Below are 21,518 nucleotides of genomic sequence, written 5' to 3'. Positions count from 1 at the left end.
AATTATTTCCTTTAGAACCCAGATCATGAATTTCAAGCAACTTGAACATGAGCATGTTGCACAATCTTGGGAAAGGATGAAAATGATGCCAAGGAATTGCCCAACTCATGGGTTAAATCTTTGGATGATCATACAAAATTTTTATGCGGGGTTGAATTTTGTTTCTCGTAATCTTTTAGATTCCGCCACAGGGGGGAGGAATTTTATGGAAATTACTTTGGGTGAATCCACCAAATTGCTTGATAATATCATGGCAAATTATTCACAATGGCACACCGAAAGAGCTCCTACTAGTAAAAAAGTTAATTCGGTTGAAGAAATTTCTTCTTTGAGTGAAAAAGTTGATGCTCTTATGAAATTGGTTGCTAGTAAAAGTTCTCCTATTGATTTCAACGATATGCCTTTGTCTACTTTTATTGAGCAAAATAGTGATGCCATTGATGTGAATTTTATCTCACGAAACAATTTCAATAACAATGCTTATAGAGGTAATTTTAATCCTAGGCCTTTTCCTAGTAATTCCTCTAATAATTATGGTAATTCCTATGGAAATCATTCTTATAATAATAATAGGAACACCTCTGATCTTGAGAATAATATTAAAGAATTTATCAACACGCAAAAAGTTTTCAACACTACCATAGAAGAAAAGTTGAACAAGATTGATGATTTCTCTAGAAGTGTTGATAGAATCTCTCATGATGTTGAAAATATCAAGATGAAATTTTTTGTGCCTAAAGTAGAGGAATCAATTAAAGCTCTTTATGTTTCTATGGATGAAAGTAAGAAAAGAACCCCTATGCTTATAGCTAGAAGAGAATTTTTAGAAAAAGCGTTTTCTAGTGATTGCTTTCATAAAAGTGATGAAAATCTTTAAATGATTGGTGTTTACTCTATTGATTCCTTGTTTAGTAAAATTAAGATTGATGAAAAAGGGACTGGAGAAGAGTCAACTTTACCTAGAAGGCGTCCCGATAATTCGGAGGGTGAAAATCTTGTTGAGAAAATTGATAAAAGTGGGTTTGAAGAGGTCAAGACTTTAACTAGTGATGTGCCCACTCTTTTGGATTACAAAGACTTTAATTATGATAGTTGCTCCTTTATTGATTGTATTTCTTTGTTGCAATCCATGATAGATTCACCCCATGCTTATGAACAAAATAAAGCTTTTACTAAACATATTGTTGATGCTATGATGAAAGCTTTAGAAGAAAAGTTGGAATTAGAAGTTTCAATTCCTAGAAAATTACATGATGAATGGGAACCTACTATCAAAGTCAAGATTAAAAATTATGAGTGTTTTGCTTTATGTGACTTGGGTGCTAGTGTTTCTACAATCCCGAAATCTTTATGTGATGTGCTTGGTCTTACCGATATTGAAGAATGTTCTTTAAATTTGCACTTGGCGGATTGTACAATTAAAAAGCCTATGGGAAGAATTAATGATGTTCTTATTCTTGCAAATAGGAATTATGTGCCCATAGATTTTATTGTTCTTGATATTGCTTGCAATCCGTCTTGCCCATTTATTCTTGGTAGAACGTTTTTACGCACTATTGGTGCCGTCATTGATATGAAAGAAGGCAATATTAAATTTCAATTTTCACTAAGGAAGGGAATGGAACACTTCCATAGAACAAGAATTAGGCCACCATATGAATCAATCATGATGTCATCTTATGGATCTCGAAACAAAGATGACAAAACTTAGATCCTTGCTTTATGCCTAGCTAAGGGCGTAAAACGATAGCGCTTGTTGGGAGGCAACCCAATGAATAAAATTTATTTTTGCTTTTTGCTTTCTGTTCTTGAGTGTTTGCAAAATTATGCTACTTTTATGATTGTGTTTTTTGTGCTTTAATTAGTGTTTGTGCCAAGCAAAGCCTTTAGGATCTTCTTGAGTGATAGTTGTTTTATCTTGCTGAAAAACAGAAACTTATGCACTCACGAAAATAATTTTCATAAATCACAGAAACGTGATTTTACCCTTATTCTTTTTGCAGAAGATTAATATACAAATTGCTCAGGTTTTACTAATTTCTCAAGATTTTTGGAGTTTCATAAGTATTCGAAATATTCAGATTGCTACAGACTTTTCTGTTTTTGACTGATTCTGTTTTCTTTGCGTTGTGTGCTTTTTTGATGATTCTATGGTTTTCTTTAATGAGTTTTTGCCATATAAAAGTTGGAATACAGTAGATATAATGCAAAATAAAATATGAATTGGTTTGCTACAGTACTTATAGTAGTGATTTTCTTTCTTATACTAACGGATCTCACGAAGGTTTTGTTGAGTTTTGTGTGATTGAAGTTTTCAAGTTTTGGGTTATCTTACGATGGATGAAGGAGTAAGGAGTAAGAAGAGCCTAAGCTTGGGGATGCCCATGGCACCCCAAGTTATTATCCAAAGAGAAGCATGCAACTAAGCTTGGGGATGCCCCAAGTGGCAACCCCTCTTTCTTCTAACGACCATCGGTATTTTACTCGAAGCTATATTTTTATTTGTCACATACTATGTGTTTTGCTTGGAGCGTCTTGTATGATATGAGTCTTTGCTTGTTTTGCTTTGTGTTCTAAGTCATGAATCCTTGCTGGACACACTTGTTTAAGAGAGCCAAAATTATGCCATGACTTGTTAGAATAGCTCTCTATGCTTCACTTAAAATTTTATAAGCTATGGATTTGCTCTAGTGCTTCACTTATATCTTTTTGAGCACGGCGTGCTTTGTTATTTTTTAAGAAATTCTCTCATGCTTCACTTAGATTTATTTGAGAGTTAGTAATTTTTTTAAGAAATTCTCTCTTGCTTCACTTAAATTATTTTGAGAGAAAGAAATATTATGCTCATGATCTTCAGTTATATTTGTTTGAGCTTATCAAAAGCAACACATGAAAATTAGTTCCAAAGTGATATATATCCAAGGAGGATATAATAAAAACTTTCATGAAGATCATTGGACAAAATAAACTTGATTCCTTGTAATAGTTTTGAGACATGATGATGTGATATGTGAGTCATGTTGATGAGTAATTGTGGTTTAGTAAAAATATTGGTGTTAAGGTTTGTGATTCCCTATGCAAGCACGAAAGTCAATAGTCATGCAATGAAATTACATCCTACTTGTGGTGCATTATTCGGTGTTAATTATGCTTAATGCTCGCTTATGAGATTATTCGTTTCTTGGCTGGTCGCTTCTCAATCTTTTGCTAGCCTTCATTTTGCACTAAGTATGAACACTACTTGTGCATCCAAAATCCTTTAAACTAGTTTTGCCACATGAGTCCACTATACCTACCTATATGGGGTATTCTTTTGCCGTTTTAAGCAAATTTTTATGTGCCATCTCTAATTTTCAAAATAAATTTCTCTTTTGTGTGCTCGTACCACTCGCGAGGCGGTGAGGGGTGGCTAATATTTTCCATGCTAGATGTGTTATTCTCACGATGAGTGTTTATTGACTTGTCATTGCACGAGAGTAAGGCAAAGGTATTAGGGATGCCTAGTCCCGAAATGAAAAATGAATTTACTTTATGTTGTCAAATAATAAATTCCTTCGAAAGTGTTGGTATGGAGAGCAACCGTGGATTCGGCTAGCCATGGAAAGTGAAAGTATGGTGGAAAAAGGAATAAACTTTATTTTCTGTTTGGGAACCGCCTATGATATATCTAGCATGGAAAGTGTTGGGAGCTCTAAGTCGTTTTCGTTGGTGGGAAAAGTATGCCTCTCAAAATGTTTTTATCTCTCAATTTTCGCTTTGAGCTCTGGCACCTCTACAAATCCCTACTCCCCTCCGCAAAGGGCCTTTCTTTTACTTTATCCAATTTTTATTTTGAATTTGAGTCTCCATCTTCTCTTATAAAGCACCAACTAGTAGGCACTATGATCATACTTGAGAATTGGGTGTAGCTAATATGCGAGCATGTTTCATGAATGGATCAATGATTGAGCATGATGGGCTAGGGATAACTTATTTTAGCGTTGATATTTTGAAAGACATGGTTTCTTGTGGATATGCTTGAGTATTTAAGTCTCATGCCAAAACTAGACTATTGCTTTGAACCATATAAAAGTCCAAATATCCATGCTACAAAGAAAAGAATATGTGAGGAATATGTTAGGCAGCATTCCACATCAAAAATTCTATTTTTATCATTTACCTACTCGAGGACGAGCAGGAATTAAGCTTGGGGATGCTGATACGTCTCCAACGTATCTATAATTTTTTATTGTTCCATGCTGTTATATTATCATTCGTGGATGTTTTACAATCATTTTATATCATTGGTACTAACCTATTGACATAGTGCCAAGTGCCAGTTACTGTTTTCTGCATGTTTTTTACATTGCAGGAAATCAATACCAAACGGCGTCCAAACGCAGCGAAACTTTTGTGGATTTTTTTGGACCAGAAGACATCCAATGGGCCGGAGAAGCGCCTGGGGGTGCTCTGAGGGGAGCACAACCCACCAGGGCACGCCAGGAGGCCCAGGCGCGCCCTGGTGGGTTGTGCCCACCTCGGGTGCCCCCTGAACCGACTCTTTGCTCTATAAATACCCCAATATTCCAGAAACCCTAGGGGAGTCGACTAAAATCAATTCCAGCCGCCGCAGAATTCAGAACCACCAGATCCAATCTAGACACCATCACGGAGGGGTGCATGATGTCCATTGGTGCCTCTCCGATGATGCGTGAGTAGTTCTTTGTAGACCTACGGGTCCGTAATTAGTAGCTAGATGGCTTACTCTCTCTCGTTTGATTCTCAATACAATGGTCTCTTGGAGATCCATATGATGTAACTCTTTTTGCGGTGTGTTTGTTGGGATCCGATGAACTTTGAGTTTATGATCAGATCTATCTTTTTATCCATGAAAGTTATTTGAGTTTCTTGATCTCTTATATGCATTATTGCTTATAGCCTCGTATTTCTTCTCCGGTATTTGGGTTTTGTTTGGCCAACTTGATCTATTTATCTTGCAATGGGAAGAGGTGCTTTGTAGTGGGTTCAACCTTACGGTGCTTGATCCTAGTGACAGAAGGGGAACCGACACGTATGTATCGTTGCTACTAAGGATAAAACGATGGGGTCTATTTCTACATAAATAGATCTTGTCTACATCATGTCATCGTTCTTATTGCATTACTTCGTTTTTCCATGAACTTAGTACACTAGATGCATGCTGGATAGCGGTCGATGTGTGGAGTAATAGTAGTAGATGCAGGCAGGAGTCGGTCTACTAATCTTGGACGTGATGCCTATATAATGATCATTGCCTGGATATCGTCATGATTATTTAAAGTTCTATCAATTGCCCAACAGTAATTTGTTCACCCACCGTTTGCTATTTTTCTCGAGAGAAGCCACTAGTGAAACCTACGGCCCCTGGGTCTCTTTCTCTTATTATTTGCCTTTGCGATCTATTTTATTTGCCTTTTATTTTCAGATCTATTAAACCAAAAATACAAAAATACCTTGCTGCAATTTATTTTATTTGGCGTTCGATCTATCAATATTTACAACTCTCTCACGTCCGTTTGCCAATTTCTGGCGCCGCTACCATGCAACTAGTTTTGCATAAAGGTGGCTGGCGGGTGTCTGTTTCTCCTACTTTAGTTGAATCGAATTTGACTGTGGCTGGTCCTTGAAGAAGGTTAAAACAGCAAACTTGATGAAACACCATTGTGATTTTTGCCGTACGTAAGAACGGTTCTTGCTAGAAACCCGAAGCAGCCACGTAAAACTTGCAACAACAAAGTAGAAGACGTCTAACTTGTTTTTGGAGGGTATGTTCTGACGTGATATGGTCAAGACATGATGTGCTATACGTTATTGTATAAGCTGATCATGTTTTGTAAGATATCTGGCAACCGACAGGAGCCTTATGGTTGTCTCTTTATTGTATGAAATGCATACGCCATGTGATTGCTTTACTTTATCACTATGCGCTAGCGATAGTTGTAGAAGCAATAGTTGGCGAGACGACGACGACGCAACGATGGAGATCAAAGTGTCAAGCCGGTGACGATGGAGATCATGACGATGCTTTGGAGATGGAGATCAAAAGCACGAGATGATGATGGCCATATCATGTCACATATTTTGATTGCATGTGATGTTTAGCTTTTATGCATCTTATTTTGCTTAGTATGGCGCTAGCATTATAAGATGATCCCTTCACTAAATTTCAAGGTAAAAGTGTTCTCCCTGAGTATGCACCGTTGCTATAGTTCGTCGTGTTGAGACACCACGTGATGATCGGGTGTGATAGACTCTACGTTCACATACAACGGGTGCAAGACAGTTTTGCACATGTGGAATACTTGGGTTAAACTTGACGAGCCTAGCATGTACAAACATGGCCTCGGAACACTGGAGACCGAAAGGTCAAACGTGAATCATATAGTAGATATGATCAACATAGAGATGTTCACCATTGATGACTACCCCATCTCACGTGATGATCAGACATGGGTTAGTTGATTTGGATCACGTATCACTTAGATGACTTGAGGGATGTCTATTTAAGTGGGAGTTCTTTAGTAACTTGATTAATTGAACTTAATTTACCATGAACTTACTCTTAATAGTTTTTGCATATCTATGTTGTCGATCAATAGCTCGCGATATAGCTGCCCTATATTTTTGATATGTTCCTACAGAAAACTAAGTTGAAATATGATAGTAGCAATAATGTGGACTGGGTCCGTGATCTGAGGATTATCCTCATTGCTGCACAGAAGAATTATGTCCTTGATGCACCGCTAGGTGACAGACCTATTGCAGGAGCATATACAGACGCTATGAACATTTGGCAAGCTCGATATGATGACTACTTAATAGTTTAGTGCGCCATGCTTTACGGCTTAAAACCGGGACTTCAAAACATTTTGAATGCCATGGAGCATATGAGATGTTCCAAGAGCTGAAATTAGTATTTCAGACTCATGCCCGTGCAGGAGGTATGAGACCTCTGACAAGTACTTTGCCTACAAGATGGAGGAGAATAGCTCAACCAGTGAGCATGTGCTCAGAATGTCTGGGTACTACAATCACTTGAATCAAGTGGGAGTTAATCTTCCAGATAAGATAGTGATTGACAAAATTATCTAGTCACTATCACCAAGCTGCTAGAACTTTTTGATGAACTATAATATGCAAGGGATGACGAAAATGATTCCCGAGCTCTTCGCGATGCTGAAATCGGTGAAGGTAGAAATCAAGAAAGAGCATCAAGTGTTGATGATTAACAAGACCACTAGTTTCAAGAAAAAGGGCAAGGGAAAGAAAGGGAACTTCAAGAAGAATGCCAAGCAAGCTGCCGCTCCCATGAAGAAGCCCAAAGCTAGACCCAAGCCTGAAACTGAGTGCCTCTACTACAAAGGAGTCACTGGAAGCGGAACTGCCCCAAATACTTGGGGGATAAGAAGGATGGCAAAGTGAACAAAGGTATATTTAATATGCATGTTATTGATGTGTACTTTACTAGTGTTCGTAGCAACCCCTGGGTATTTGATACTGGTTCAGTTGCTGAGATTACTAACTCGAAACAGGAGTTGCAGAATGAACAGAGACTAGTTAAGAGCGAAGTGACGACGTGTGTTGGAAGTAATTCCAAGGTTGATACGATCACCATCGCACACTCCCTCTACCTTCGGGATTAGTGTTGATCCTAAAATAAATGTTATTTGGTGTTTGCGTTGAGCATGAATATGATTAGATCATATTTATTGCAATACGGTTATTCATTTAAGTGAGAGAATAATTGTTGTTCTGTTTACATGAATAAAACCTTATATGGTTACACACCCAATGAAAATGGTTCATTGGATCTCGATCGTAGTGATACGCATATTCATAATATTGAAGCCAAAAGATGCAAAGTTGATAATGATAGGGCAACATACTTGTGGCACTGCCGTTTAGGTCATATTGATGTAAAGCGCATGAAGAAACTCCATACAGATGGACTTTTGGAATCACTTGATTATGAATCATTTGATACTTGCGAACCATGCCTCATGGGCAAGATGACTAAAACTCCGTTCTCTGGAACAATGGAGCAAGCTAATGACTTATTGGAAATAATACATACCGATGTATGTACCTTCACAGATGATTTGAGTAGGTATGGGTATATCTACTTAATGAAACACAAAAGTCTGAAACATTTGACAAGTTCAAAGAATTTCAGAGTGAAGTGGAGAATCATCGTAACAAGAAAATAAAGTTTCTATGATCTGATCGCGGAGGCGAATATTTGAGTTACGAGTTTGGCCTTCATTTAAAACAATGTGGAATTGTTTCACAACTCACGCCACCTGGAACACCACAGCGTAAAGGTGTGTCCGAATGTCGTAATCGCACTATATTAGATATGGTGTGATCTATGATATCTCTTACTGATTTACCACTATTGTTTTGGGGTTATGCATTAGAGACAGCCGCATTCCCGTTAAATAGGGCACCATCTAAATCCGTTGAGACAACACCGTATGAACTGTGGTTTGGCAAGAAACCTAAGTTGTCGTTTCTTAAAGTTTGGGGTTGCGACACTTATGTCAAAAGACTTCAGCCTGATAAGCTCGAACCCAAATCGGAGAAGTGCGTCTTCATAGGATACCCTAAAGAAACAATTGGGTACACCTTCTACCACAGATCCGAAGTCAAGATCTTTTTTGCCAAGAATGGAACCTTTCTAGAGAAAGAGTTTCTCTTGAAAGAAGTGAGTGGGAGGAAAGTAGAACTTGATGAGGTAATCGTACCTCCTCTCAAATTGGAAAGTTGCACATCAGAAAAATCCGTTCCCGTGATGCCTACACCAACTAGAGAGGAAGCAAATGATCATGATCATGAAACTTCATATCAAGTTGCTACTGAACCTCGTAGGTCAACCAGAGCATGATCCACACCAGAGTGGTACAGTAATCTTGTTCTAGAAGTCATGTTATTAGACCAAGGCAAACCTACGAACTATGAAGAAGCTATGATGAGCCTAGATTCCGACAGATGGCTTGAGGCCATGAAATCCGAGATAGGATCCATGTATGAGAACAAAGTGTGGACTTTGGTGGACATGCCCGATGATTGGCAAGCCATAGAGAATAAATGGATCTTCAAGAGGAAGACAGACGCTGATGGTAATGTTACTATCTACAAAAGCTCGACTTGTTGCGAAAGGTTTTCGACAAGTTCAAGGGGTTGACTACGATGAGACTTTCTCACCCGTAGCGATGCTTAAGTCTGTCCGAATCATGTTAGCAATTGCTGCATTTTATGATTATGAAATCTGGCAAATGGACGTCAAAACTGCATTCCTCAATGGATTTCTTAAAGAAGAGTTGTATATGATGCAACCAGAAGGTTTTGTTGATCTTAAAGGTGCTAACAAAGTGTGCAAACTCTAGTGATCCATCTAAGGACTGGTGCAAGGATCTCAGAGTTGGAATATACACTTTGATGAGGTGATCAAAGCATATGGTTTTATACAGACTTTTGGTGAAGCCTGTATTTACAAGAAAGTGAGTGGGAGCTTTGTAGCATTTCTAAAATTATATGTAGATGACATATTGTTGATTAGAAATGATATAGAATTTCTGGATAGCATAAAAGGATACTTGAATAAGAGTTTTTTAATGAAAGACCTTGGTGAAGCTGCTTAAATATTGGGCATCAAGATCTATAGAGATAGATCAAGACGCTTAATAGGACTTTCACAAAGCACATACCTTGACAAAGTTTTGAAGAAGTTCAAAATGGATCAGTCAAAGAAAGGGTTCTTGCCTGTGTTACAAGGTCTTAAGTTGAGTCAGACTCAAAGCCCGACCACTGCAGAAGATAGAGAGAAAATGAAAGTCATTCCCTATGCCTCAGCCATAGGTTCTATCATGTATGCTATGTTGTGTACCAGACCTGTTGTGTGCCTTGCCATGAATTTGGCAAGGGGGTACAATGGTGATCCAGGAGTAGATCACTGGATAGCGGTCAAAATTATGCTTAAGTACCTTAAAGAGGACTAAGGAAATTTTTCTCGGTTATCGAGGTAATAAAGAGTTCATCGTAAAGGGTTACGTCGATGCCAGCTTTGACACCGATCCAGATGACTCTAAGTCTCAATCTGTATACATATTGAGAGTGGGAGCAATTAGCTAGAGTAGCTCCACGCAGAGCATTGTAGACATAGAAATTTGCAAAATACATACGGATCTGAATGTGACAGACCCGTTGACTAAACTTCTCTCACAAGTAAAACATGATCACACCTTAGTACTCTTTGGGTGTTAATCACATGGTGATGTGAACTAGATTATTGACTCTAGTAAACTCTTTGGGTGTTGGTCACATGGCGATGTGAACTATGGGTGTCAATCACATGGCGATGTGAACTAGATTATTGACTCTAGTGCAACTGGGAGACTGAAGGAAATATGCCCTAGAGGCAATAATAAAGTTGTTATTTTATATTTCCTTATTCATGATAAAGGTTTATTATTCATGCTAGAATTGTATTGATCGGAAACCTTAATACATGTGTGAATACATAAACAAATACCGTGTCCCTAGTGAGCCTCTACTAGACTAGCTCGTTGATCAAAGATGGTTAAGGTTTCCTAACCATTGACATGAGTTGTCATTTGATAACAGGATCACATTATTAGGAGAATGATGTGATAAACAAGACCTATCCGTTAGCTTAGCATAATGATCGTTCAGTTTTATTGCTATTGCTTTCTTCATGTCAAATACATATTCCTTCGACTATGAGATTATGCAACTCCCAGATACCGGAGGAATGCCTTGTGTGCTATCAAGCGTCACAACGTAACTGGGTGATTATAAAGATGCTCTACAGGTATCTCCGAAGGTGTTTGTTGAGTTGGCATGGATCGAGATTAGGATTTGTCACTCCGAGTATCGGAGAGGTGTCTCTGGACCCTCTCGGTAATACACATCATAAGCTTGCAAGCAAACGACTAAGGAGTTAGTCACGAGGTGATGTATTATGGAACGAGTAAAGAGACTTTCCGGTAACGATATTGAACTAGGTATGAAGATACCGACGATCGAATCTCAGGCAAGTAACATACCGATGGACAAAGGGAATTACGTATGTTGTCATTACGGTTCGACCGATAAAGATCTTCATAGAATATGTAGGAGCCAATATGGGCATCCAGGTTCCGCTATTGGTTACTGATCGGAGAGGTGTCTCGGTCATGTCTACATAGTTCTCGAACCTGTAGGGTCCGCACGCTTAACGTTCGATGACGATATAGTATTATATGAGTTATGTGATTTGGTGACCGAATGTTGTTCGGAGTCCCAGATGAGATCACGGACATGACGAGGAGTCTCGAAATGGTCAAGAGGTAAAGATTGATATATAGGACGATGGTATTTGGACACCGGAAGTGTTTCGAGACGTACCGGGAAGGAATCAGGTCACCGGAAGGGGTTCCGGGCACCCCCCGGCAAGATATGGGCCTTATGGGCCAAAGGAGGGGACAGAGCAGCCCACAAGGGGGCTGGTGCGCCCTTCCCTTGTTTGGCCAGCCCTACGGAAGGAAAAGGGGGAGGGCTAGCCCCTCCTGCCTTTCCCTCTCATGGGAGAAAGGAAAGGGGGGGACGCCACCCTCCCCTGCCTTTCCTCGCTCTCCAAATAAGGAAAGGGGGGCGAAGCTTGGGAGGGATCCCAAGTAGGATTCCTCCTACTTGGGCACCTCTTTTGGCTGCTCCTCCCTTCCTCCCACCTATATATATGTGGGAGGGGGGCACCTAGCATAGAACAGACAATTGCCTAGCCGTGTGCGGCGCCCCCTCCACAGTTTACACCCCTGGTCATATTTTCGTAGTGCTTAGGCGAACCCTGCGGAGATCACTTCACCATCACTGTCACCACACCGTCGTGCTGACGGAACTCATCTACTACCTCGACGTCTTGCTGGATCAAGTAGGCGAGGGACGTCACCGAGCTGAACGTGTGCAGAACGCGGAGGTGCCGTGCGTTCAGTATTTGATCGGTTGAAGCGCGAAGAAGTTCGACTACATCAACCGCGTTGAGAAACGCTTCCGCTGACGGTCTACGAGGGTACGTAGACACACTCTCCCCCTCGTTGCTATGCATCTCCATGGATAGATCATTGCGTGTGCATATAATTTTTTTTGTTTTCCATGCAACGTTTCCCAACAGTTCATCCACCCAAAAGCATACATCTGAAACAAAAATGAGTCCCACAGTTTACACGGAATACATAATTCACTGTAAATTTTAGTTGAAATGCTTTCAAGTGCTATGCCTAATCCAATAAACTGAACTTAAGTGAACTGGCGATTTATTCAAGTAAAGCACGCCCCGAGATACAATCTCCCTCCCCAGTCGCTCCTCACCCGAGCGGCTCCGGAGGCACCCCTGCCCTAGCACCTCCCCCTCCCTTTTCTTGGCTCCTCCGGCCATCGCGCAGCAGTGCTCCATGGGCGGAGGTGGGGCGCTGGCTGGGGGTGCAGGGCGGCGCGACCGTTATGGCCACGGGCTGAGGTCTTTCGGCAGAGTGGCGTCGTGGAGGTGCTGGCGTGCCGCTGGCGAACATGGTGCTCCGATGTGATCTGGCCCTCCCGACCGATCTGGGCTAACACGGATGCGTGGACTGCCTTCTTCTCGACGGCTAGTTCGGCAGGGAGTTGACCGGCGGCGTGGGGGCTTGCTAGTCTTGCATCTAAAGGTGGTTTGGACTTGCTGATCTTCAAGCGCCAAGTCGTTGATCTCCTTCATGTCGGCCTCCTCGGTTTGGACGCCGACGAGTTCCGGCCTTCCCTTTGGAGATTTTCGCTGATTGGCGCATGGCGCCACTGGATATCTAGATCGAATTCGATTTGGTCGTGCGCGCCCTTATCTTCGGCCAGTGAGCCTTCATGAGGGTGTGGCGCGAAGCTTCGCGTTCTTGTTGATGCCATGGGACATGTCTAAATATAGATTTCTATGGTATTGATAGAGGTGGAGAAAGTCATGGGGCTGTGATCAGAGGTTTGAAATGGCGGAGAGGTGTTTTGGTTGCGATGAAGACTGGCGGCACAGGTTCTTCCTATGTGTCAGGTGTTTGGTGACTTGCAGCTAGAGCCTTGGCAAGATGGGGTGGCAAAACGGGTGGACTACATTTTTGGTGGGGCTCCTCGAGTGCTGAGCCTTGATTTCCAGGGTGAAAGCCCAAGGTCTAGCCTTCATTGGTTGTACCTGGCAATGGCCTTGTTGTAGGCATTATTTTTGTGAACTAGGACTCTCTCCAGGTGAAAACCCAAGATCTTCGATCGAACGATGACAATGTCTGTGCATTGTTTCCTTCTTGGAGGCGTTGCTTTTGGAGAATCTCTTTTGTGGCCCGGGTGTTGTCTTCGGTGGTGGTTAGAGTGCTGCTGTTGTGAGTTTCAATCACTGTGCCGGGGTCTTTGTTTTCTTTTTCTCTCTCTTTTATTTTTTCTTGGCTGTGTGCATCCTTGATGTCTTTGTACATCTTGTTGGTGCAGAGGCTAGGTGTAATTGGTATCTTCGCGATATTAATATATTCCCCTTACTGAAAAATTCAAGTAAAGCACAATGTCGACAGATTGAGTACCGCACCTGAGCTCATCTACACCCGCCCCGACGAAAAAAAATCAAAACAAATACTAGAAAAATTTAAAAAATTCTATTTTTTTGTGCGGTAGAAAATTTGATGCGTGAGGTACGCTCCAATTTTCAAATTATTTGGACACCTAACGAGCTCTCAGCAAAAAAGACAAATTGAGGGTCTGTAAAAATGTTTACTGTTCATGTACTGTTTTAGCCCGATTTGTCTTTTTTGCTGAGAGCTGCTCAGATGTCCAAATGACTTAAAATTTGGAGCGGGCCTCACGCATCAAATTGTCTACCGCACAAAAAAAACTTAGAATTTTTTGAATTTTGTTTGAATTTTTTACGAATTTTTTTTTAACCAGGTGCAGATAAGCCTGGGCACCGAAACGCCCTTCTCATACTAATGCCTCTGATCATGATACAACAAGGAGGAAAAGCTTACTTTTACTCATCGAGTGTGGGATATGAGAACTTCACTACTTGAGAAGACATTTATCCATTCTTGATCACGATGCTCTACTTACCTTGCACCAAACCATGTCATGTACAAAAATCTGGCACGGATCACAACCAAAAAACAGTCTGGACATTTGCATAGTTACAATGAAATCTCTTAGAAATATCTTCTCCGTGGCATCAATATTAGCAAGACAAAATTCTTACTCCGTGGACATCCGCCACTCGCTCACCCGCGCGAACTTGATTACCGATAGTGATTTCCGAAAGCCATGAGCGATGGACGTACTTGGGCCAGGACGATCCTCTGGAAGCGCATGCCGTCAAATCACAGAGTCATCGCCACAGTGTGAATGAAAAGTCCTAACTTCACAGACGACCAACCAACAAAAGCTACGTGATACATTAACATAAGCTCATCAGATCTGAATAACCGGCTCCGAAGGCTATAAATTAGGCCAGAGACAACATTTAGCAATGTTCCACGAGACAGACAAATGGTGGCTTGTTCAGGCCCAGCCTGCACGTTCCAGCCCACCACCGTGCGGGCCAGGCCATCGCACTCACAATGCGCTGAAGTGAGCTGGCCTGGACGCCTACCACATCATCACTGCTTAGCGTTCTTGGAGAGAAAAAAGAGAGAATGTGACGCCATTGATGCGTCTGCAGAAGCTTCGTGTCCCGCCATTGACCGCGGGAGGGCAGCCAATGGGGAAGCACTAGGAGCCATAGGAGGGGTCAATCCGTGCGTGAGCCATTACGTACGTAGCCGAGCCACCGCCCGCCCTCCGCCTCTCGCCGTCCGCCGACGCCACACGCAAGCAATTTTTAATCCCCCGCCGAGCGCCCCAACCACCGCCGTCCGGCTCCCTTTCTCCACTCCGGGCACGAGGGGAGAATAATATAATCTAATTGGCCCAGTGCGCGCCACTAGCTCCACTCTCGCCACCGAATCAACCAGGATCCGCTCGGGCTCGCTCCAGCTAATCCGGCCGAGGGGATTCGGGGGAGCGAGGGCGGGACGGAGGGAGGCATGGAGCAGAGCAGGGAGGAGTTCTTGGAGCAGTTCGGCGGCGACTACGGCTACCCGGGCGCGCCCAGGGGCGTCGACCAGATGCGGGTCGCCGACTTCCAGCGCCTCCAAGGTGCTAACCCATTCACGGCTCTCTCAATTTATTCATACAAAGAGAGTTTCAGGGGGAAAACTGGAATTTTTCTTTGGATTACTAGAAAGTACTCCCTCAGTTCGGAATTACTTGTCGCAGAAATGGATGTATCATCTAGACGGAGGGAGTATGATTCTTGAGCTGAGAGTGATGGCGATTTGGCAGTTAAATCAATGTGCTGGTGTGTGTGCGTGGGGGAAGTTCATATCATAGCATTTAATTTTGTGCTTTGCCTGGTTGTGGGGAGCAGGGACGGTGTACCTGGACCATGCCGGCGCGGCGCTGTACTCGGAGCAGCAGATGGCCGACGTTGTCAAGGACCTCACCTCCAATGTCTATGGCAACCCTCGTATCCTTGGCTCGCATTATCAAGAGACATTGTTTTATTTCCTGTTATCGATGTATGTGTTGCGAGTTCTTGTGGATGTGGTCCTTGACGTGTTTGTTAGATAGCCAGAGTGACTCGAGCATGGCCGTGACCGACCAAGTTACCGCTGCACGCCATCAGGTACCTTTCTGGCTTGTATCAAGTCAGTCCTTTCTACATAATCATTGGCAATAAACATTTTTAAGACCGAACACCATAGCATCAGTTTCTGTGTAAGGAAAAGCCAATGCTGGACACTTGCCGATGAGGTTATTTGCCATAGATATTCCATTCATGTCCTAATGTAGCTATTAGTGTCTGTCTCAACTTACGGTAAGTTCAGAAATGCTCAAACTACATATAGCCAAATTAGGAGAGTATTGATAAAGTATGCACCTGTCATTGTGATTGAAAGTTTGAAAGATACTGTGATTTGCCGACATTTTGCTCTATTCGATGCATTTGAGTAAGTTTGGAGTCAGCTTTTTTCTTGGTTATGATGCAGACTTTATCTTACACAGGTCCTAAAATACTTTAATGCATCTCCAAGAGACTACAAATGCATATTCACTTCCGGGGCAACAGCGGCTCTGAAACTTGTTGGTGAATGTTTTCCATGGAGCAGAGAAAGCTGTTACATGTACACAATGGAAAATCATAATAGTGTACTTGGGATAAGAGAGTATCCTTCCGTTAAAATTCTTAGTATCAGATCACAACCTTACTGGTCTGGCTGTTGAAGCATATAACCTTTGCTGACATACAAGCTGCAATAGCACGACGGGTTCCTTATCAATTCAGTATTATCAATAGTTTCTCTAATTTGATTTTAGGAAAAAAAATGTTCCCATAAAGTTGAGAAGTTCATGTTGACGCAGGGTATCTTGTAGAATTTGTGTGTCCTTAATGTATTTATAGATATGCTCTGAGCAAAGGAGCAACTGCATTGGCGGTTGATATTGAAGAGGATAAGGGTCTTGAAAAGAAACATGGAAGTCCTAGTTCCGATTTGTTTAAGATCTCGAGACACTCAAACCAAAGAAGAGGTGGAGACGTCCTTTCACAGAATTGTCAGAATGGAAGCCTTTCAGCGGTTTCAGGTAAAGTTTTGTCAGAATGGCATTTCCGTTCTTCACATACTATCAAGATCTTATGTTCAGTTATAATAGTTGATCAATGGGCTGGAGCTTATATTTTGTATAGAATTTGATTGACTTGCTTTATCTTCCTTAGATTTGTTTTTTAAGACAACTATGAAACTTCCACAAGCTAGATGCAACTTATTTGTCCGCATTCTGGGAATGTTTTCTAATACACGTGTTTTATTTATTTAATTGTCATTTCAAGCCCAATTGTTGTACCATGCAATGCACATAAATAACCCGAATATCTAACTGCGAAGTTCTTTCTTCAAACTCTAAAAGTGATTATGTGGAACAAGAAAAAAAAAGGTAAAATCTACAATTGAGTTACATATAGAATGAAAGCCAAATTTAAAGTTCCACTCGGTTAACTGAACATCAGTGCTGGTGTAGTTATTATCTTTTTTAATTTTAATTTATTTTTTCTCCCTGTGGTTTAGAAAACAATTGGAATCTGTTTGCATTTCCTTCTGAGTGCAATTTCTCCGGACAGAAATTCAACCTTAACTTGGTCAAGCTTATCAAGGAAGGAAATCTTGTGGGGCTCCCTTCGCAGCAGCAGCAGTAAGATGGTTGATAAATATAAAAGCCATGCTTTGGACAAGACAATCAATTTCTCTAAGGGTTATCACCCTCTTTTAGTGGAACTTCAAGTACCTTGATCATACTTACTAATTACACAACATGCAGGGGTCAATGGATGGTTCTGATAGATGCTGCAAAAGGATGTGCAACTGAACCACCAAATTTAGATGTGTATCCTGCTGATTTTGTTGTCTGTTCGTTCTACAAGGTAAATCTATATGCACCTATTATTGGCTTGAAATCTTGGTCCTAGAGATGTGACCAATTGCTATATTTTGGTGAACTTGCAGATATTTGGCTATCCAACTGGTCTTGGTGCTCTAATTGTAAAAAACGGTATGCAACAAGTACTTATCACTTTAACTTGGCATAATAGCTATGTTGTATTTTCACATGCTATAAACTACATTGAATATCCTAACATTAATTAAATTATTACAAAAATCATTATTTATAGTGTCAGCTTTATGACATCTTTCATATTTTCTGTTTTGACAGAGGCTGCCAGTTTGCTGAACAAGACATACTTCAGTGGAGGTTTTGTGTTGCCCTACTTAATTAGATGTTCTATTTATCTTATGTTTTGTCACTAATTTTGTTTTTAAATTTGTGACATCTGTAGGAACGGTAGCTGCTTCAATTGCTGACATTGACTTTGTTCAGAAAAGAAAGAGCATCGAACAAGTTCTTGAGGATGGAACAATCTCGTTCTTAAGCATAGCTTCTCTTCAGCATGGTTTTAAGATAATTGAGATGCTAACTACCTCCGCCATTGCACTGTATGTATTAAAGATAGTTTGGTCCTAATATTCTGCCTTGGATGTTCTCTGTAAACACTCTGTTTTTCTCTTGTAGGCACACATCATCCCTTGCTACTTATGTGAGAAAGAAGATGCTGTACATGAAGCACAGAAATAAGAAAAATGTTTGCATAATCTATGGACAAGAAGCATCTAAGGTATAAAAACCAAGTTATTTTAATGCCTTCTTTAAGATGTACTGTTGCTATTTTTCTGTTTCTTCCATCAGTAGAAAATGGTTGACACTTGCCACCAATATAAGAGCTAGACATTATGAACATGATATTCTAGGCTTCATTTTTGCTATCACATATGCTTTAGGTGGCAGATTTGAAGACAAGCCCTACAATCACATTCAATTTGAAAAGAGAAGATGGCACCTGGTTTGGATACCGTGAGGTGGAGAAGCTTGCTTCCTTATCAGGAATTCATCTGCGTGTAAGTGTATAAACTCAGCTTCCATTCTACCTATGCCGGCCTGTTACCCATGTTGGTTCCTTGGCTAATTTTCCCTCATCTGTCTTGCAGACGGGCTGCTTCTGTAACCCTGGCGCTTGTGCTAAGTATCTTGGCTTGTCTCACTCGGATCTAGTTTCTAACTTTGAGGTACACCTTACAGACTTATCTAATTAACACATCAATAATCTTATATCATTATAGATGTTTCATATCATAATAGCGTAAATGTGTATTTACTTGCCAGGCTGGGCATGTTTGTTGGGATGATAATGACGTAATAAAAGGAAAACCAACTGGTGCTGTCAGAATATCATTTGGGTACATTTCCACTTATCAAGATGCGGAGGTATGATTTTAATAAGTTTGCTGTGGCATTTATAAATATTTCCGTTACTTGGATCCTCTCTAAGGAGTTATCACTTATCAGCAATCTTTTGTTTTCTAGGAATTTCTGAAGTTTCTGCAGTCTTCTTTCGTGTCTAAACCAATAGCATCCAGTAATGGGCACACGTTGAGTATGAACACTCTTAACTTAGTAGGTAATTGCTTTATGATTTGAAATTAGTGATGGATTATTGGATTGTATATCTGTTGGCATGCTTTTACCAGTTTAGTTCATATAAATTTTAATTGCAGACAATCAGAGTCAGCAAGTTGTTCCAGATGTTCGCTTAAAGTCCATAATTATTTATCCTGTGAAGTCTTGCCAAGGATTTAGTGTGCAGAGTTGGCCACTGGCCGCTGGTGGTATGTGTGCATTCTATATCATGGCTTATTCTTTCATTTGTATCTTTGGTTACAGCGATGTTGGTGGCCATAAACTGACATTTTATAAACCGTGTTGTCTTCTTTACTTAGGCTTAAAATATGACAGAGAGTGGCTTCTTCAAGGATCAGGTGGTGAAATTTTGACTCAAAAAAAGGTAACTGAATCATTCCTGCTTTCTGTGTGTTCAACCTTATGGATAACACCTCAATGCTGTCCCAAAAGCTGAAAGCAAAAATTTGAAGCAAATTGAGGGCGCGATTTGTAAATACCCACTACTTTGTTCATTTTGTTATTGAGATTTCTTGAGCTCTCCAGTAAAACAAATAGTATGGTTACAGAAGGGGAAGACAGATTATGCATCCCAGACATGAACAGAGCAAACTTGAATGGAAGAACTTTTTTACATTTTAGATATTTTGTTCGAAGTTAGTTGGCGAACCTGCCTGTCAGGATTTCTTTTTAGCGTCAGTTGAGTTCCATATTCTTCAGGTACCAGAGTTGGCCTCTATCCGCACATTGATCAACCTGGAACTTGGGAAGCTCTTCGTAGAGTCACCTAAACGAAAGGATAAATTGCAGATTTCTCTTCTGGAGAATCTGACTCATCTAACTGCAGAAGTAGATGTGTATGGCCAAAGGTAAGAACCGTACCAGTTTTTACAACTATTTGATCAACTTCCTTTCCATTCACCATTTGGTGTTGGGTTTATTCGATGTTGCCTTTTTATTTGGAGACGGTCTTGAGTTTCACGTATCTCCAGACTTAGAATAATCCTGGAATTTGCTTCAGGTACGAGGTAGAAAGTTATGATGAGAATGTAAACACATGGTTCAGCGAAGCTATTGGACGCCATTGTACCTTTATGAGATGTTCAAGCTCCAAGAAAAGTCTCTGCACATCTACTGGCCAGAACGGTCGTCTATGCAGGGATACTCGAAGCAAACTTAGTTTTGTCAACGAAGGACAATTGCTGCTAATATCTGAAGAGAGCGTCTCTGACCTCAACAGTCGGCTTAGTTCAAGTATGCAATTTTCTTTCCCCGTTCCCTTCTTATTGCAAAATGACGAAAAAGGGCTCTAATTGTTCATCGAAATCATTTAATAACCTGCAATTTTGACTGCCTCAGATAATGTATAGTCTTATTTGCACAGCATTTTCTTGGGATAACGTGATGTAAACATTTTGCAGGCAATGGAAATGGTAAGCAGCACGTTCTTGTTGATGCAATGAGATTTCGCCCCAACATTGTTATCTCTGGGTCGACGCCATACAGAGAGGACAACTGGAAGAGGCTTCACATTGGAGATGCCTATTTTACTGTAAGTGTTCTTTTCCTTTCAGTATCCATCGACAGAAGGGCTTTTTTGTGCACACAATTGAACTTCCTTGTTATAACTTCAGAGTGACCATGTTCATTCTTTTAACAAAATCCTGAAGGCTAGCTATTTTGACATATTACGCCTGTTCACCAAACGTTGCTGAACCACTCCTTCCGTTTGCCGGACTGTTCGTGTGCAGTCCATGGGAGGATGCAACCGTTGCCAGATGATCAACCTACACCAGAACGCGGGGCAGGTGATCAAGTCGAAGGAACCGCTGGCTACATTGGCCTCCTACCGTCGAGAAAAGGTGAGCTGCCTGCCTGCCTGTTGAGCGAGCCGGCACTTGCGTTTTTCGCCGTGTAACTTTTTATGCTGTTCATATGTTTCCAGGGCAAGATTTTGTTTGGTGTCCTGTTGAACTACGAAGACGGTTCGAGTGGAGAAGAGACCGTCGCAGAGAGATGGCTCCAAGTAGGGCAAGAAGTGCACACTTCGACAGAGTGATTTCGTGTGCAGATACAGAGCCAGCACCCACATCAGAAAAGGTGCTTGGCAATGAGTTGCTTAGGACAACACACACCCAGTGCGTGTAACAATTTTTAAATGCTTGTGTAATATTTTTGTATACATAGACAGGAAAAATAACTTGAAACATGTGAAAAATGCATAGTTGTAAACGGTTCAGATGCCATAGTTACTCAGAACTGATGTTCCTATGAACATGACATTTGTATGACAACATGCCAGTTTTGTATTTGTAATCACGGAACACAGCCCAGCATTTTTAAAACCGAGGGACATGATGATTCATGAGCTCATGATGATTCCAGAGCTGAATTTGGTAACA

General features: G+C 41.0%; 1 protein-coding gene across 1 annotated transcript; it reads left to right on the top strand.

Moving 5' to 3' along the window:
• Positions 1 to 14,665: 14,665 nt before the first annotated feature.
• Positions 14,666 to 21,461, top strand: LOC109764490 (molybdenum cofactor sulfurase). Its single transcript, XM_020323297.4, has 22 exons — positions 14,666 to 15,204; positions 15,476 to 15,574; positions 15,675 to 15,733; positions 16,114 to 16,274; positions 16,511 to 16,692; positions 17,175 to 17,298; positions 17,425 to 17,527; positions 17,610 to 17,655; positions 17,818 to 17,856; positions 17,942 to 18,098; positions 18,175 to 18,277; positions 18,441 to 18,557; positions 18,648 to 18,725; positions 18,823 to 18,924; positions 19,024 to 19,117; positions 19,215 to 19,325; positions 19,437 to 19,501; positions 19,837 to 19,985; positions 20,138 to 20,370; positions 20,538 to 20,668; positions 20,868 to 20,978; positions 21,062 to 21,461. Exons 1-22 carry the CDS (start codon positions 15,093 to 15,095, stop codon positions 21,173 to 21,175), a joined length of 2,490 nt encoding a protein of 829 aa, XP_020178886.1. The 5' UTR covers positions 14,666 to 15,092; the 3' UTR covers positions 21,176 to 21,461.
• Positions 21,462 to 21,518: the final 57 nt, after the last annotated feature.

Source organism: Aegilops tauschii, chromosome 7 (assembly GCF_002575655.3).
Source record: "Aegilops tauschii subsp. strangulata cultivar AL8/78 chromosome 7, Aet v6.0, whole genome shotgun sequence".
NCBI classification, from domain to species: domain Eukaryota; kingdom Viridiplantae; phylum Streptophyta; class Magnoliopsida; order Poales; family Poaceae; genus Aegilops; species Aegilops tauschii.
The sequence above is the reverse complement of the archived record's forward strand: the minus strand, read 5'-3'. Positions and strand labels throughout refer to the sequence as shown.